General features: G+C 41.4%; 1 protein-coding gene across 2 annotated transcripts in view; it reads left to right on the forward strand.

Annotated features, from left to right (window-relative positions):
• Positions 1-17,922, forward strand: part of LOC137375323 (chloride channel protein 2-like) — a 495,095-nt gene that overhangs the window by 442,269 nt on the left and 34,904 nt on the right. For both annotated transcript variants that reach the window (XM_068042304.1, XM_068042305.1), the window contains one exon: positions 17,173-17,211. In XM_068042304.1, the coding sequence (XP_067898405.1) occupies positions 17,173-17,211 (39 nt within the window). The remainder of the gene's footprint in view (positions 1-17,172; positions 17,212-17,922) is intronic.

Here is a 17,922-nt window from a genome sequence, read left to right on the forward strand (position 1 = left end):
CCACTGCTATGTCCAGACTGGCCAATAGAGTGTGGTAAAATGGCGCACTAACATGGAACACAAAAGTCCGAGTGTATCAAGCCTGTGTCCTCAATACCTTGCTCTATGGCAGTGAGGCCTGGACAACGTATGTCAGCCAAGAGCGATGTCTCAATTCATTCCATCTTCGCTGCCTCCGGAGAATACTTGGCATCAGGTGGCAGGACTGTATCTCCAACACAGAAGTCCTCGAGGCAGCCAACATCCCCAGCTTATACACCCTACTGAGTAAGCGGCGCTTGAGATGGCTTGGCCATGTGAGCCACATGGAAGATGGCAGAATCCCCAAGGACGCATTGTACAGCGAGCTCGTCACTGGTATCAGACCCACCGGCCACCCATGTCTCCACTTTAAAGACGTCTGCAAACACGACATGAAGTCCTGTAACATTGACCACAAGTCGTGGGAGTCAGTTGCCAGTGATCGCCAGAACTGGCGGACAGCCATAAAGGCGGGGCTAAAGAGTGGCGAGTCGAAGAGACTTAGCTGTTGGCAGGAAAAATGACAGAAGCGCAAGGGGAGAGCCAACTGTGTAACAGCCCCGACAACCAATTTTATCTGCAGCACCTGTGGAAGAGTCTGTCACTCTAGAATTGGCCTTTATAGCCACTACTGGCGCTGTTTCACAAACCACTGACCACCTCTAGGCGCTTACCCATTGTCTCTCGAGACAAGGAGGCCAAAGAAGAAGAAGAAAGAAGAATAGCTTACATCCAGATGTGATTATCTGTCACATTTCCTTGCAGATGGAGCTTAATTTGTTTTCAGTCTTAGTAGGCTCGGATGTGGATTTGAGTGCAAGAGATGCTGTCTTGTCCTCCATTTTGTTGACAGCACATGTACCAGTCTCTTTAAAGTTGTTCCAATTTTTAAATAACCTTTCAGTTTGGTTCTATATTTTCATCACTGCACGTGTCGGAAGCGTGACACATGATAACTTTCTTCACTCGGAGGGTTGTAAATCTTTGGAATTCTATATGCCAGACCATTGTGGATATTCCATCATTGAATATATTCAAGGCTGTGATAGATTTTTGGTCCCTCAGGGAATCAAGGGATATGGGGAGTGGATGGGAAAGTGGAATTGAGGCAGAAGATCAGCCATGAATATATCATGGTGCAGGCTTTAGGGACCATATGGTCTACTCTTGCTCCTACTTCTTATGCTTTTATCTTCTTACATTGTTTGGGGCGAATCACGATGGATGCCATAATGGTGAGCAAGTTGCACTGTCACTGGAACTATGCAGTCGAGGCAGATCATGACATGAATCACTGTGCAATGATGATCTGACACCAGTGATGCCGTTTCGGAGTTCAACACTCCAGTTGATGTCTTTTCTTAACTTCGCACAGCTGAACACATTTTCAGCAGCAAGAAGGACCATCCCACGAGTGCTATTTGAAGAAATCATCAATGATTTACAGTACAGAGAGAGTGAGCCAGAGGGCTGGAGATCCACAGATAAAATCGATGGCAGGGAGTTTGAAGGAGTCAGAGAGATCGAGCCTGTAGAAGTCAGAGTGACTCAGAGCAGGCACTGAGAACAAATCACAAAAAGAAATCAAGGACTGAAGTTACAGGACAGCAGGTAGGTGATTGCTGTTGGGAGAGCCCGGAGGCGAGGAACACATAACTGAAGGAGTTCAGGGACAGAGTAGCAGAGTGGAGTGAGCATGAGCATGAGCGACAGGGAACAAGGTTTAAAAAAACTAAAAGTATCGTCCGGACAAACAAAGTAAATGTGTCAGTAAGTGAATTAACAATCAGTATTAGCACAGAGCAGGTCTAGAGGCATTAATTAAAATTAATAGTTTAAAGAAGGTACTAACTAAATTCTAAAAGAGGGAATAGAGATTTTTTTAGATTATGGATGGGGAGCTGAAACCAGTTGTTTACAATTCCTGCACCATGTGGGAACTTCAGGATACTTCACACGTGCTCCCCAAGACACATGTAGGAAGTATCTCCAGCTGCTTGAGCTTGAGCTCAGGGTTTCTGGAGCACCAGGGAGGATAAGAACTTCTTGGATCGTATGTTCCAACAGATGGTCACCTCACAGGCAGTGGGCGGCTATTTGGAAGTGAAGGAAGAGGCAGGAAGTGCAAGAGTCTTTGGGGTGTGTGCCACTCTCAAACTGGTACGCACCATTGGAGACTGCTGGGAGTGATGACATCTTGAAGGAGTGCAGTCCAGAGCATGGCACCAATGGGCAAGGGACTGCACAGGAGGGAACAGCAAAGAGTGGAAATGCACTCCTTGTAGGAGATTTGATAGGGGGTCAGACAGGCATTGCTGTAGACGCCTTCATAAGTCCAGCAAGGTGTATTGCCTCCCTAATGCCAGGGTAAAGGACATCATGGAGAGGGTACAGAATGTACTGCGGGGGAAGGGAGTGAGCCAGAAGTTGTGGTACACATCGGTACTAATGACATAGAAAGGACAGGTAATGCAGCCCCACCTTCAGATTTTCAGGAGCTAAGGATTAAGTTAAAAAGTAAGACCTCAAAGTTAGATAATCTCTGGATTACTCCCAGTGTCACGTGCTAGCAAGAGTAGAAATAGGAAGATGGGGAGGATCAATGCAGAGTTGAGGCATGGTGCAGGAGTGAGTGCTTCACATTCTTGCGGCATTGGGGCCAGTTCTGGGGTAGGAGGCACCTATTCAAAAGAGACAGATTGCACCTCAACAGGACTGGAACCAAGGTCCTTGCAGGAAGGTTCACTGGTGTTGTTGGGGAGGGTTTAAACCAAACAGGCAGGGAGATGGGCACCAGCATATAGAAGCATATTAGTTAGGAGCAGACTAAGATGGACTACAAGGAATACAAAGGCAGTTTTTGAATGCATGTATGTAAACACACAAAGTGTGATGAATAAGGTTGGTGAGCTACAAGCACAAATATCTATGTGGGACTATGACGTAGTAGCAATAACGGAAACATGGCTTAAAAATGGTGAGGATTGGGCACTTAATATTCAAGGATACAAAGTCTTCAGAAAAGATAGGGAAGGAAAAAAGGGATGTGGGGTGGCAGTACTGATTAGGGAAGATAATCTAGTGTTGGAAAGAGAGGATGTCCTTGATGGGGCAAGGACAGAATCTATTTGGTTAGAGTTGGGAAGCAAGAAAGGTATGATCACGCTACTGGGATATTCTTTAGGCCTTCAAAGAGTGAGAGAGGAAGAGGAGCAAATGTGTAGTGAAATCACAGAAATATGCAAGAACTATAGAGTGGTGATATTGGGGGAACTTTACCTAAATTTTGATTGGGATCAAGTGAAAGTAAACAGAAAAGAGGGGGTTGAATTTCTGAAATGCGTGCAGGAGAACTTCCTTGACCAGTATGTACTCAGTCTAAGTAGGAAGGAGGCATTGCTGGATCTGGTGCTGGGAAATGAGATGGGCCAAGTGTCTGTAAGGGAACGCTTGGGTCAGAGTGATCATCGTATCATAAGGTTTAGATTAATAATAAAGAAGGGCAATGAACAATCTATAGAACTTCTAAATTGAAAGAGGGCTAACTTCAATGGGATGAGAGGGGATCTAGCCAGGATAAAATGGAACCAATGATTGACAGGAAAAACTGTAACAGAACAATGGGTGATCTTTAAGGAGGAGATGTTTCAGGTACAGGTTAGGTACATTCCAAGAAAGGTGAAACTCCAGACAACCAAAGCCGGGCTCCTTAGATGACAAGGGAGATAAAGAATAAGATGAAACAAAAAAATAGGATGTATGATACATGTCGGGTGAATTCTTCAACCAAGAACCAGGCCAAATACAATAAGTTGAGAGGAGAAGTGAAGAGAATAAGAAGTGAATAAGACTGGTGAAGAGAGAAGATGAGAATAGAATGGCAGTTAACATAAAAGAGAAAATATTCTACCGGCATGTAAATGGCAGGTAGTAAGAGGTGGAGTGGGTCAAACTAGGGACAATGAGGGTGATATCTGCTTAGAGGCACAGGACAAAGCTAGAATACTTAATGAGTACTTTGTGTCAGTGTTTACTAAGGAAGAGGATGTTAACAAAATATAGGTAAAAGCAGACATGGTAGAGGTAATGGATAGAGTGAAAATTGATAGGCAGGATGTACTGGAAAGGTTGGCAATGCTTTGAAGACCTACAGAAAACATGGTCCAGAAGAAGTCAATCAACTTCTCTGGAACCTGATGACAAAACCTGAGGGAGGAATCAAAGTGAATAGCTTGTACCATATCATGATGAAGACCAACTAGTTGATCACCAATACCCCGCCCAGTATGGAAGCCTGACCACCTCCCAAAATGAGGATCAGCCATCATTTCCAGCTCACGATATCATAGCTATTACTGAGACATGGCCTAAAGAAGGATAGAAATGACAGCTCAACATTCCTAGTTAGAGTTTTCAGATGGGATAGAGAGGGGATAAAAAGGATGGGCGCTCACAATATTGGTTAATGAAACTGCTGAGAGCTTTTCGGTGTCTGGATATGCACCTCAAGTGCCGTAACCTGCAGGGCTACAGACCAAATGCTGGAAAGTAGGATTAGGCTGGGTGGCTCGTTTTTCGGCCAGTGCAGACACGATGGGTCAAGTGGCCTCTTTCTGAGTCATAAACATTCTATGATTCTAAGGGATGATATGCTAGAAAGATCATCAAATGAGGCCATATGGGTTGAATTGAGGACAAAAAAAGGGGCAAACTCAATGTTGAGAGTATACTATAGACCCCCAAACAAAGGAGATAAAGAGCAAATTATGTAGGCAAATTGCTGAGAAGTGTAGAAACTATAGGGCAGTAATGGCAGGGAATTGCAACAACCCTAATATTAACTAGAATAAAAGCACTGTAAAGGGCATAGAGGTCACAGAATTTTTAAAATGCATTCAGGAGATTTTTTTGCCAGTATGTAGCAAGCCCAACAAGAGAAGAAGTTCTGGACTTTGTTTTAGGTAATGAAACTGTAGAGGTGGAAGAGGTATCAATGGAAGATTCTGGTGATAGTGATCATAATTCAGTTTGATTTAGCATAGTTTTGGAGAAAGTCAAGACCGTGGAAAAGTTCCAAATTGGGGAAAAGCCAATTTTACTAAGCTGAGATGTCATTTGGCAGATGTGGACTGGAAATGTCTATATGAAGGTACATCAGCGCCAGAGCAGTGGGAAGCATTCAAGGAGGAGATAGAGTTCAGAACAAATGTGCTCCCACAAAGAAAAAGGGTGAGGTTCCCAACTCTAGACACCCACCCCACCCCCACTCCCTGCCGGATGTCAAAGAGCTTATAGGGATGATAAAGCAAAAAAGGGAAGCTCATGTCAGATACTGAGAGCTCAGTACTGTCAAAAACCTAGAGGATTATTGAAAATGCAGGGGCAAAAACTAAAAAAGAAAATTAGAAAGCAAAGAGAGGGCATGAAAAAATATTGACACAAAATCAAGGAAAACTCAAAGATGTTTTATAAATACATGAAGAGCAAAAGGATAACTAAGGAAAGAGTAGGGCCTATTAGAGACCAAAAAAGGTAACCTGTGTGTAGAGGTGGAAGATGTGGGCATGGTTCTGTAATATTACTCATTCCTGTGGTGTGTGAACTATTGTAAGATTCACAGGACTACAAGTAATATGAGAAGAATACGTGGGTTTTTATTTTAATTTAAACAAGAACATATACACACACAGCTACTACAGGACACCTACATCTACACACATCTTACTCTGTCCGGCTACACCCACAACTTTCTAGTCATGTGTGACACGATATAACTTCCTCCAGTGACGCTTCACTTACAGCCTCTTAAAGTGATCCCACAATAGTTTTTTAATGAGTATTTTGCCTCTGTCTTCACAAAAGAGTGGGACGTTGTAAACATTATGGTTAAGGAGGAGGAGTATGAAATATTGGATGGGATAAACATAGTGAGAGAGGAAATGTTCAGGGATTCAGAATCTTTGAAAATAAATAGATTTCGGAGCCAGATGAATTGTATCGCAGGCTGCTAAGAGAAGCAAGGAAAGAAATAACAAGGGCTCTGACCATCATTTTCCAATCCACTCTGGCTACAGAGGACTACGAACCTTGTACTGTTGTTTAAAAAGGTAGAAAGGGATAGACCAAGTAATTACTGACCTGTCAACCTAACCTTGGTGGTGGGCAAATTACTGGAAAAAATTCTGAGGGAAAACATAAATTATCATTTAGAACAGCACAGATTGATCATGAATGGTTAGCATGGATTTGTGAAGGGAAGGTCACATGTGACTAACTTGATTGAATTTTTTGAGGACGTGACAAGGCAGGGTGAGGGTCAATGAGCGTAGCATGTTTGATGTAGTCTACATGGATTTTAGCAAGGCTTTTGACAAGGTCCACAAAGCAGACTTGTCAGAAAAGTAAAAATCCACGGAATCTAAGAGAAAGTGGTAAGTTACATCCAAAATTGGCTCAGTGATAGGAAGCTGGTGTTTTGGTGACTGGAAGGCTATTCCCATTACTTATTTTTCTTGTGCTGCCTTGCACATCCATGCTTTCAACCAACATTGCCAACTTTCTTTTATATCTTTCCTTAAATGTAGAAAACCTATCTCATCGCTTACGTGCTTTTTGAGTTGCGTCTGACAGCTACATCTTCAGACATCTGTGACAGTCTGAAATGTATGTGTGCAGCACAAAGTGAGCAGCTGGTGGTAAAATTCACTATGACCCCACATGGCATGCTGTAACCTATCATTAACATGCACACCGTGAAGGGTCTGAAGTGCATTAATGCAAATCAAACTGAGGTGGAGAAGTAACAACAGCTACACGTCTCCATCTCACTTTTGCTCAATACATTAGTTCATTAATCTTGAGAAAAGTTTAATTACATTTTAAATATAGAACGTGGTGCGATGAATGGGATGTCCAGGAGACTGCCAATAATTGTATTATTCATATCAACAGGCTGCCATTTTCCTTTGGATGACTTGGTATTTGTTCTTATTATCATACTCAAAGAAAGAATTTATAAAAGAAGTCATACGACAGTAAATTGAGTTATTACCTCTCAGACAAGTGTTCTTGATCTCATATCAAATTATCGGTTTTCAACATGCTACAAAGAGTGATAATTTTTTTTCCCATGCTTCCCTTTGAAGTGTTGTACATTTACCTAAATATTTGACAAAAAATATATTTATTTTCATTAAAAACAGTGTGTTGGCAGTTTTTTGTGGAGTTTAGAATATTTGGTGTTGAATTTCCCATGCTATGTAGAAGATTTCCCAGCAATATGCTCTCTTATGAACCAGGTTGTCTGTCAGAGATTAGATTATAGAGCTGTAGGCAATTGTCTAGTTACAGCCACTCCAAATTAAAATCAAAGTTTTGAACTAACCTCCCATTGAAATCCTGAAGGTTTATTAAATCTGCCATATAATCCACTTACACTTTCAATTTGATGATGAGATGATAACAGTACCTTGTAGAATTCACTTGTAATTGCCAGACGAAATAGTATGGGTTGCTGGGCTCTGGGTGTCTCTTATTATTAGCTAAAACATCTTAAGGTAATTCATGCATTTGGAGAGACAGTTATGTAAAGCAGATCATAAGGTAAAATAAATGAAGGAGGCCATTCAACCCATCTTAGTTCATCCATCTGGATAGACCCTCAAGCCTCCCATTGTAGCATTTAATTGTTTATGAAATGATTCCACTCCACTTCGCCTCCACGACTTTCATGAATTATTGCTTGTACTTTGTGCGAAGAATTTCCTGCTATCAGTCCTAAACTTGTATTTTAATAGTTTGGACCTGTGTTACTTTGTCCTATTTGTGAATTTAGTTTAAAGTAATGTTCCCAATATGCACATTTTCTATGCTGTTTGCTATCTAGCAGACCTTTATAAAATCATCTCTCAAACTCTTCTTTTCAAAGCTGAGAAGCCCAAGTTTGTTGGTCTTTCCTTACAATTCAGATCTTTGACAGTAGGGATGAGCCTCATAGCTCTTTCTGCACTGCATCCAGAGCTTAAATGTCTCCCTTGCATGTCAATGACCAGACCTGAACACAGTAGTCATAGTGTGGTCCAACCAGAGTGTTATACGGTTTAATGATGTCCTCCTTTGACATATATTCAATTGTTCTAGCTGTATTTACTCAGCATTCTATTAGTTTTGTTGATTGATGATCTGCATTGGTTGGACATGTTGAACATTAAAATTCCTAGGTCTGTTTTAACGTCATTCTTAGCTGTTTCAGAAACATTCATGGAATGTGAAAGGGCAGGACTGGGTACTAAATATTACTAGATAGAAGATGTTCAGGAAAGATAAGGAAGGAAAGGAGGAGGGGTAGCTGTATTGATTAAGGATAACATTACAGTGCTGGAGAGCAAGGATGTCCTAGGGGATCGAGAACAGAATCTATTTGGTTAGAGCTGAGAAAGAATAGAGGTACCATTACATTGCTGGGTGTATTCACTAGTCCATCAACTAGTGGGAAAGAAAGAGTGTTACGACCAGGTGAGAAAGGGGTCTAGGGGTTCCCTCTCAGTCTTTTCACGGATTCATAGAATCATAGAAAGTTTAAGGCACAGAAAGAGGCCACTTGGCCGATCGTGTCTGTGCCAGCCGAAAAACAATCCACCTATTCTAATCCCACCTTCCAGCATTTGGTCCATAGCCCTGCAGATTATGGCACTTGAGGTGCATATCCAGAATCCTTTTGAATGAGTTGAGTGTTTCTGCCTCAACTACCCTTTCAGGCAGTGGGTTCCAGACCATCACCTCCCTCTGGGTGAAAAAGTTTTTCCTCATCTCCCCTCTAATTTTTCTACCAATCACTATAAATCAATGCCCCCTCGTCACTGACCTCTCTGCTAAGGTGAATAGCCCCTTCACCTCCACTCTATCCTAGCCCCTCAAAATTTTGTACATTTCAATCAGATCTCTCCTCAGTCTTCTGTTCCAAGGAGAACGGCCCCAGCCAATCCAATCTTTCCTTCATAGCTGCATTTTTCCAGTCCTGGCAACATCCTCGTAAATCTCCCCTGTACCCTCTCTAGTACAATTACATCCTTTCTGTAATGAGGTGACCAGAACTGCACACAGTACTCAAGTTGTGGCCTAACCAAAGAGTTATACAGTTCCAGCATAACCTCCCTGCTCTTATATTCTATACCTTGGCTAATAAAGGAAAGGATTCCATATGCCTTCTTAACCACCGTATCAACCTGTCCTGCTACCTTCAGGGATCTGTGGACATTCTCTCCAAGCTCCCTCACTTCCTCTACGTTTCTCAGTAGTTTCCCATTAATCGTGTATTCCTTTGCCTTGTTTGACCTCCTCAAATGCATCACCTCACACTTCTGCGAGTTGAATTCCATTTGCCACTTCTCTGCCCATCTGACCAGACCATCAATATCTTCCTGCAGACTACAGCTATCCTCCCCGCTATTTACCACACAGCCAATCTTTGTGTCATCTGCAGACTTCTTGATCATGCCCCCTATATTTATGTCCAAATCGTTAATATATACATCAAAAAGCAGGGGACCCAGTACACTGGCGTGTTTTTGTGTATTCTCCATCTTAGCAGACACCCTCAGTAGGGGTGGGGGGGATGGAATGCTGGCTTGTTACACATTTAATGTCTGGTGATCAAAATCCATTTGGATTAATTGGATCAGGGAGTAGTTCCATTGTCTACTCCAGGCACCTGTCTCTTAGAATGCAAATGCTTCCAGCCACTGCTGTGATTGCTTTAAACAAGTCATCTTTTCAGTCCAGCAACAGTTTAAAATTAATGTTTCATATGATGAAATTAATATGCCTCATTCTTGGCTGGTGGGGTTTTCATGACAAAAGGAACAAATTTGCAAGGAAATTACAGAAAGGTGCAAGCATTATAGTGTAGTTATATGGGGGACTTTAATTATCCTAATATAAATTGGGATAGTAATAGTTTAAAGGGCAGAGAAAAGCAAGAGTTTCTAAAGTGCATTCAGGAGAATTTACCACATCAGTGTGTTTCTAGTCCAATGAGGAAGAAGACATTGCTGGATCTGATTCTGTGGAATAAGGTGGGTCAAGTGAATCAAGTGACAGTAGGGGAACACTTAGGGGACAGTGACCATAGCATCATAAGGTTTAGGTTAGCTATGGAAAAGGACAAGGATCAATCCAGAGTAAAGATAATTAGTTGGGAGAGGGCCACCTTCAATGGAGTGAGAACGGATCTGGGCCAAGTAAATTTGAATCAAAGATTCACAGGCAAAACTGTAACTGAATAATGGGCTACCTTTAGAAAGGAGATAGTTCGCCATCAAGGTGCATTCCCACGAGGGAGAAAGGTAGGGCAAACTGATCCAGATGAAGGAGATAGAGAGTAAGATGAAACAGAAAAAGGGTGCATATGACAGATGCCAGGTATATAATACAATTGGGAACCAGGCTGAATATAGAATGTTCAGAGGGGATAAGAAAAAACAAATAAGAGAAGTGAAGAGAATATCAGCTAACATAAAAGGGAATCTAAAAGTCTTCTATTGGCATATAAATAATAAAAGGGTGGGAAAAGGAGGAATAGGGCCAATTAGGGACCTAAAAGGGGATTTACGGATGGACGTAGGGGGCATGGCTGAAGTAAAAATGTGTACTTTGCGTCTGTTTTTACTAAGGAAGAAGAGGTGGTGAGAGAGGAGGTAGTTGAAACATTGTATGGGCTAAAGATTGATGAAGAGGAGGTATTAGATAGGCTGACTGTACTTAAAGTTGTTAAGTCACCAGGACCAGATGAGATGCATCCAAGGATACTGAAGGAAGTAAGGGTGGAGATTGTGGAGGCACTGGCCATAATCTTCTAATCTTTCTTAGATACAGGAATGGTGCCAGAGGACTGGAGAATTGCAAATGTTACACCCTTGTTCAAAAAAAGGGTGTAAGGATAAGCCCAGCAACTACAGGCCAGTCAGTTTAACAAACATACGAACATATAAATTAGGAGCAGGAGTAGGCCACTCAGCCCTTTCATCTACTTCCGATAACCTTTCACTCCCTTGTTTATCAAGAATATATCTACCTCTGTCTTTAAAAATATTCAAAGACTCTGCTTCCATCGCCTTTTGAGGAAGAGAATTCCAAAGACTCACGACCCTCTGAGAGAAAAAAATTATCCTCATCTCTGACTGAAATGGGCGACTCCTTATTTTTAAACAGTGACCCCGAGTTCTAGATTCTCCCACAAGGGGAAACATCCTTTCCACATCCACCTTGTCTAGATCCCTCAGGATCTTGTATGTTTCAATCAAGTCGCCTCTTACTCTTCTAAATTCCAGCGGATCCATGCCTAACCTGTCCGATCTTTCTTCGTAAGACAGCCCGCCCATTCCAGGTATTAGTCTAGTAAACCTTCTCTGTACTGCTTCCAACGCAATTACATCCTTCCTTAAATAAGGAGACCAGTACTGTACATAGTACTCCAGATGTGGTCTCACCAATGCCCTGTATAGCTGAAGCATAACCTCCCTACTTTTGTATTCTTCAGCTTTTAGAAATGATAATTTGGGACAAAATTAACAGTCACTTGGACAAATATGGATTAATTAAGGAAAGCCAGCATGGATTTGTTAAAGGCAAATCATGTTTAACTTGCTGGAGTTTTTTGATGAGGTAATGGAGAGGGTTGATGAGGGTAATGAGGTTGATGTGATGTACATGGACTTCCAAAAGGCATTTGATGAAGTGCCACATAACAGACTTGTCAGCAAAGTTAGAACCCATGGAATAAAAGGGACAGTAGAAGCATGGATACAAAATTGGCTAAGTAACAAGAAACAGAGTAGTTGTGAATGGTTTTTTTTCGGACTGCAGGAAGGTTCCCTAGGGTTCAGTGTTAGGACCCTTGCTTTTCTTGATTATATATTAATGACCTAAACTTGGAAGTATTGCACAATTTCAAAATTTGCAGATGACACAAAACTTGGAAGTATTGTAATCTGTGAGGAGGCTAGTGATGGACTTCAAGAGGACATAGGCTGGTAGAATGGGCAGACAAATGGCAGGTGAATTTTAATGCAGAAATGTGCGAAGTGATTCATTTTGGTAGGAAGAACGAGGAAAGGCAATATAAATTAAAGGGTACAATTCTAAAGGGGGTGCAGGAGCAGAGAGACCTGAGGATATATGTGCACAAATCATTGCAGGGCAGGTTGAGAAAGTGGTTAATAAAGCATACAAGACCCTGGGTTTTATAAATAGGTGCATAGAGTAGAAGAATAAGGAAGTTATGATAAACCTGTACAAAATGCTGATTTGGCCTCAACTGGAGTATTGTGTCTAGTTCTGGGTACCACACTCTAGGAAGGATATTAAGACATTAGAGAGAGTGAGGAATAGATTCACAAGAATGGTTTAATGGATGAGGAACTTCAGTTACGTAGGTAGGTTGGAGAAGCTGGGCTGTTGTCCTTGGAGAAGAGAGGATTAAGAGGAGATTTGATAGAGGTGTTCAAAATCATGAGGAGTCTGGACAGAGTAGATAGTGAGAAACTGTTCCCAATGGCAGAAGGGAACAGTGACATGAGAAAAAGCTTTTACGCAGCAACTGGTTAGGATCTGGAATGCGCTGCCTGAGCATGTGGTCGAGGCAGATTCCAATGAGGCCTTCAAAAGAGAATTGTTTAATTAGCTGAAGAGAAACAATTTTCAGGGCTACAGGGAAAAGACGGGGGAGTGGGATTGGGAGAATTGCTCCTGCAGAGAGCCAGCACAGACATGATGAACTGAATGGCCACCTCCTGTGCTGATTCTGTAATATGTGCATTGCTAATGTTTCCTTCCAATGTGCTACTTTACACTTGTCTGTCTGATTTCATCTGCCACTTTTTGACCTACTCTATATACTTTTACCAACTTGTGTTGTAATTTCTGTTTGCAATTTTCTACGTGTTGTTTGGTTCATGGCAGTCTCATTGTTGTTACAACTTGGATCTTTATACTGGCATCTGGTCTTCAGACCTATTAAAACTGATAATTATGTCTGCGCACATGTACTTGCCAGCACAGTGAGCTACTGTGTATGTATGAGAATGCAATACACTATGTAGATCAGTAGTGGAGGCTCCTTATTGGGGCCATGTTAAGTAAATGGAGAAATTGTACTAAAATCAACATAATTCAATTTAAAGAATTGGAATCTTAAGCAGAGCTCACACTGTAAATGAGATCAAGTTTCTATTTTGTACAGATCCTGAGGGGTCTTGACAGGGTGGATGTGGAAAGGATGTTTCCCCTTGTGGGAGAATCTCGAACTGGGGGTCACTATTTAAAAATAAGGGGTCACCTATTTAAGACAGAGATGAGGAGAAATTTTTTCTCTGAGGGTCGTGAGTCTTTGGAATTCTCTTCCTCAAAAAGCAGCGGAAGCAGAGTCTTTGAATATATTTAAGGGCTGGGAACATTTATTTAATTATTTGTAATAAGTTTTAAATATGTGTGTTTTTAAACATTTAAATTAAATAAAAGGGCTGGAAGCCCTTTAAAATTGGCGCCGGTGCCTGCGTAGTCGCACCAGACGCCGTTGTTTGGGACGGCTTGCCTGCCCTCTCCATGTCCTCGGAGGGGTGCAGGCCGCCCTGGCCATGCTAATGAGCTGCTGCGAATAAGATCGCGGCGGCGACATAAAATTCAGCCCAATGTGTTCCCCTCCTTCTGCATATAGTGCATCAGTCACCTCCCTTATACAACAGTGGACAGTGAACTGTAATATGCTGGAGATGACCATTGCTCCAGCCTGGAAGGAACTCCGTGCAAAGAATTTCATAGCCACAGTCATTGACAGTGCCATCCTAGCCCTGTTCTGAGACTACAGGTCCGCCTGCAATAGATGGCAAATTTCAGTAAGAACTTTTTTAGTGAAATGGAGGCATCTAATGTGCTGTTCTTCACTGAGGTTAAAGTAGGAAAATAGCTCCCTGAAGACCTTGGATGGATATGACCTATTATTGAGAACCCTTCTCCCCCTCCTCTGCCCTCCAAGCAACTTGTCCACCTCGGTGTCGCCTCTGCTCAGTCTCCCTTTCATGCTACAGGCCTAGGAGGATGAAAGTTGCAGCATCCGTGACTGGAAGCTAGTGGTCTGAGAAGAACCGTTGAACTGAGAACCAAGGCCTTCATCACATGCCACACTACTCCCTGTAGACTTCACCAACTTTAAATAACAGGACAAACCACCAAACGCTTCTACTTAACTCAGCAGCAGCCAGTAGAAATCAATGCCCAACGAATCTGAGAATGGTTGATGATCCCTTTAAAAAGTGCTGGAGGGGATCCTTCCTGCTGCTGAACGCATGTTCAGCTGTGCAAGGTTCAGAGAGGGCATTAGCTGGTGTGTTGAGGTCGAAAATGGCACAGCTAGAGTCAAATCACCATTACACGCTGACTGATGTCACAATCTGCCTACTCTGTGTATTTCTGACCCACAGTCCTTGTGCCCACATTACCAATCTATCCAAAATGACGTACAGAGAGTCTGCAACAGAATTATGTATGCGCATTATGCATGCCCAGTCCAGATGTCATTTTGGACCCATAACAGCACCCATAGCGCCCACAGAACGGGCGCTATCCAACCAAATTTTGTGGCCTGAGATTCTTATGACAAAAACAAGATCCGGTGTGGAGTATCATCTCCATAGTTAATAATTACCCCTAATTATAGTATACTCTGCACCAAAGATTATGTTGGATGGTTTATTGTGTGCTTCAAAAGGCAAAAAAAGTCTAAAGTGTACAGGCTAAGTTTAATGGGTTTGTTTACAGGTGAATTATCCTGGACTAGATGTTCAATTCATTGACTGCAAAGTTGTGAGACAGTGAGGATGTAATACATTTTTCAAAAAAATAAAAAATAAATACATCCCATAAAATGTTAAAATGTCCTTTTTAGAATCAGTTTCTTACACAGCATAATAAGCGATAGGACTTTTGGATGAATCCATTTTAGAGGTTCACGGTGTAATGTACAGTTTGAGATATAGACATCGCTGGCAAGGCCAGCATTTGTTGCCCATCCCTATTTGCCCTTGAGAAAGTGGTGGTGAGCTACTTTCTCAAACCACTGCGATCCACGTGGTTTAGGTACACCCACAGTGCTGTTGGGGAGGGGGTTCCAGGCTTTTGCCCCAGCAACAGTGAAGGAATGGTGATATATTTCCAAGTCAGGATGGTGGGTGACTTGAAGGGGTACATGCAGGTGGTGGTGTTCCATTGCGGAATGATAGCACCAATGAAGTTCAGATCTTCAGCCAGAAAAACCAAAGAAATCTGAGCAGTTTGTATATATAATTACATGATGGGATTATTTCAATTTGATGCCATTGCTTGGCAGTCAGCAAACAAGTGTGAAAGCGGCACAGTGGCGCAGTGGTTAGCACTGCAGCCTCACAGCTCCAGCAACCCGGGTTCAATTCTGGGTACTGCCTGTGTGGAGTTTGCAAGTTCTCCCTGTGTCTGCGTGGGTTTCCGCCGGGTGCTCCGGTTTCCTCCCACAGCCAAAGATTTGCAGGTTGGTAGGTAAATTGGCCATTGTAAATTGCCCCTAGTATAGGTAGGTGATATGGGAATTGAGGGAAGGTGGGGATGTGGTAGAAATATGGGATTAATGTAGGATTAGTATAAATGGGTGGCTGTTGGTCAGCACAGACTTGGTGGGCCGAAGGGCCTGTTTCAGTGCTGTATCTTTAAATAAATAAATTAGAATAGCTCTCTCATCTTTGAGATGGTGCCGATGCCCAGCTCTTCCATCTTTCTTCAAATCTTTCCCTTGAGATATATATGGATAAGAAATCTACTGTGGTCTTATTCACACCAGTCGGAGGAAATTTAACTTTTTTTACTGTATTTGTTGTAACCAGATAATGGCAAGCAGGTTTGGATGACTTGTGTCCCCACTGATGGGGCAACTGAATAGTAGGCATATCAATGTTACTAATTTAATATAATAAATGTAGGCATCACCATTATGCTTCAGCCATTACCTTCTAAGTGTCGCCAATGTCATCAAAGTTATCAGAACAATAGGAAATAGGTGTGACTAAGAGGAATTGTAAATGTACAAAACTCTTGCATTTGCCTCCACTCCCTGTCTACAAAATCTTTTCCTGTTGTATTGTTTTTGCCAAGCCTCGTTAGAATTGTGCCCCTTAATCTGAAATAATTACTTGGGGAGCTGATTTATTTTAGTGAAGGTGAAATAATATGTGTTAATATGGAGGCAATATGGCAAAATGTGGCAATCTATTGTTTAAATTGAACACTTATATTTTGTTCATGATGTATCACTTTCCATGTGGGTAACAGAAAGGATCACACTCATTATGGATACTGCAGTTCTGTAGTAATATCTTAATATAATCGGAATAGTACATAGCTTCAGCAAGAACCTCCTGTACAGGAATAGTATTAACAATTGGCATTTGTTATACTATGAAATAATTTTGCATTTTCATTTTGATTTATCATGGCATGTTCTTAATTCTCAACAGTGGTGGGTTTAGATGATGTCTAAGGGCAGCTGAAGTTTCAACTAGACACCACAGGTGGGAACAAAATCACTATAAAGATAGGACAAACTGTCAAAACAAAAGGGTTGACTTTTATCTGTATCACCAGTGCACTAAGTAAATACTGGATACTTATATAATGTGGCAAAGACATCTGAAGCATAGGGCCATAACTACCAAATGCAATTTTCCCTTTTATTCCCTGAATATATTGAAGTGCTAAAAATTGGGTACATTGAAAGTACAAATAGACTTGAGTTGCAGAATCCTAGATCAAACTATAGTTCTTAGTCCTAAAAAAAATCAATACCATTGTACTGCTTGATCTAAAGATTAAAGAAACTGCCAGGTTCTCTTTATTTCAATTGTGTAAAGAGACTTTGGGAAGTGTGTAAAACATCACATGGTATGCAGATCAATGTATGGATAATCTGTTGTGCCTTGCTCCCAAACTTTATTGTTTTGTCAAGACATTTTTGTTTGAAAGGTTCTAGATTGGATGTGTCTTAAAATACACATGCATATTGTAACAGGCCATTTAGATCTTATGCGTATGAAATTGTTAAATACTACTTTATATTTATTTCTTTTGGTTCAGGATCAATATGAAATTGAAGATGACATGACTGCATCAGAGGTAAGCCAGCCCCCTACAGAGTTCTGTTAACTGTGGGTTATATTTTACTCCTTGGTTTCGCTAAAATTAGCGAATGAAGAATAGACTTCCAGAAGAGGATAGCCAGCCAATTACGGACCAGTTAATTCAATGTCAGTTGTGGCAAAACACTGAATTAAAATAGTGAACATTTAGAAATATTTGAATTAATGAAGGCAAAGCACCACAAATTTGTTGAATACAAATTCTGTTTGACAAATTTAGTAAAGTTTTTTGAAGAGAATGTCGTGTATATATAGACTTCCAGAAGACGTTCAATAAGGTGTCTCAGAAGAGGCTTGTTAGAACAATTCCAGCATGAGGAAATGTAGAAGAAAGGATAGAAAGGTGGTTAACAGGCAAGAAACAAAAAGTTACAGCATATAGGTGTTCTTCAGATTGAAGAAATCTGTAAGTGGTGTACCCCCAGAGTTTACCCCGGGTCCAATTTTGCTATTGGTAAAATGGATAGTTTGGACTCTGCTAAAAGGCATACAATCTCAAAATCTGCTGAAGACTCCTAAAAGACTTTAGGAAGACATAGCTTAGCAGAATGGGCAGACAGGTGGAAGATGTAATTAATGTGGATAAGTATGAGCTAATACATTTTGGGAGGGAAAAATACATTTTGGTACAATGGGTGTATACATTCAGTGGGAAGCTTGTGAACGATGTGGATGAACAGGGAGATTT

The sequence above is a fragment of the Heterodontus francisci genome, chromosome 11, assembly GCF_036365525.1.
Source record: "Heterodontus francisci isolate sHetFra1 chromosome 11, sHetFra1.hap1, whole genome shotgun sequence".
In the NCBI taxonomy this organism is placed as follows: Eukaryota; Metazoa; Chordata; class Chondrichthyes; order Heterodontiformes; family Heterodontidae; genus Heterodontus; species Heterodontus francisci.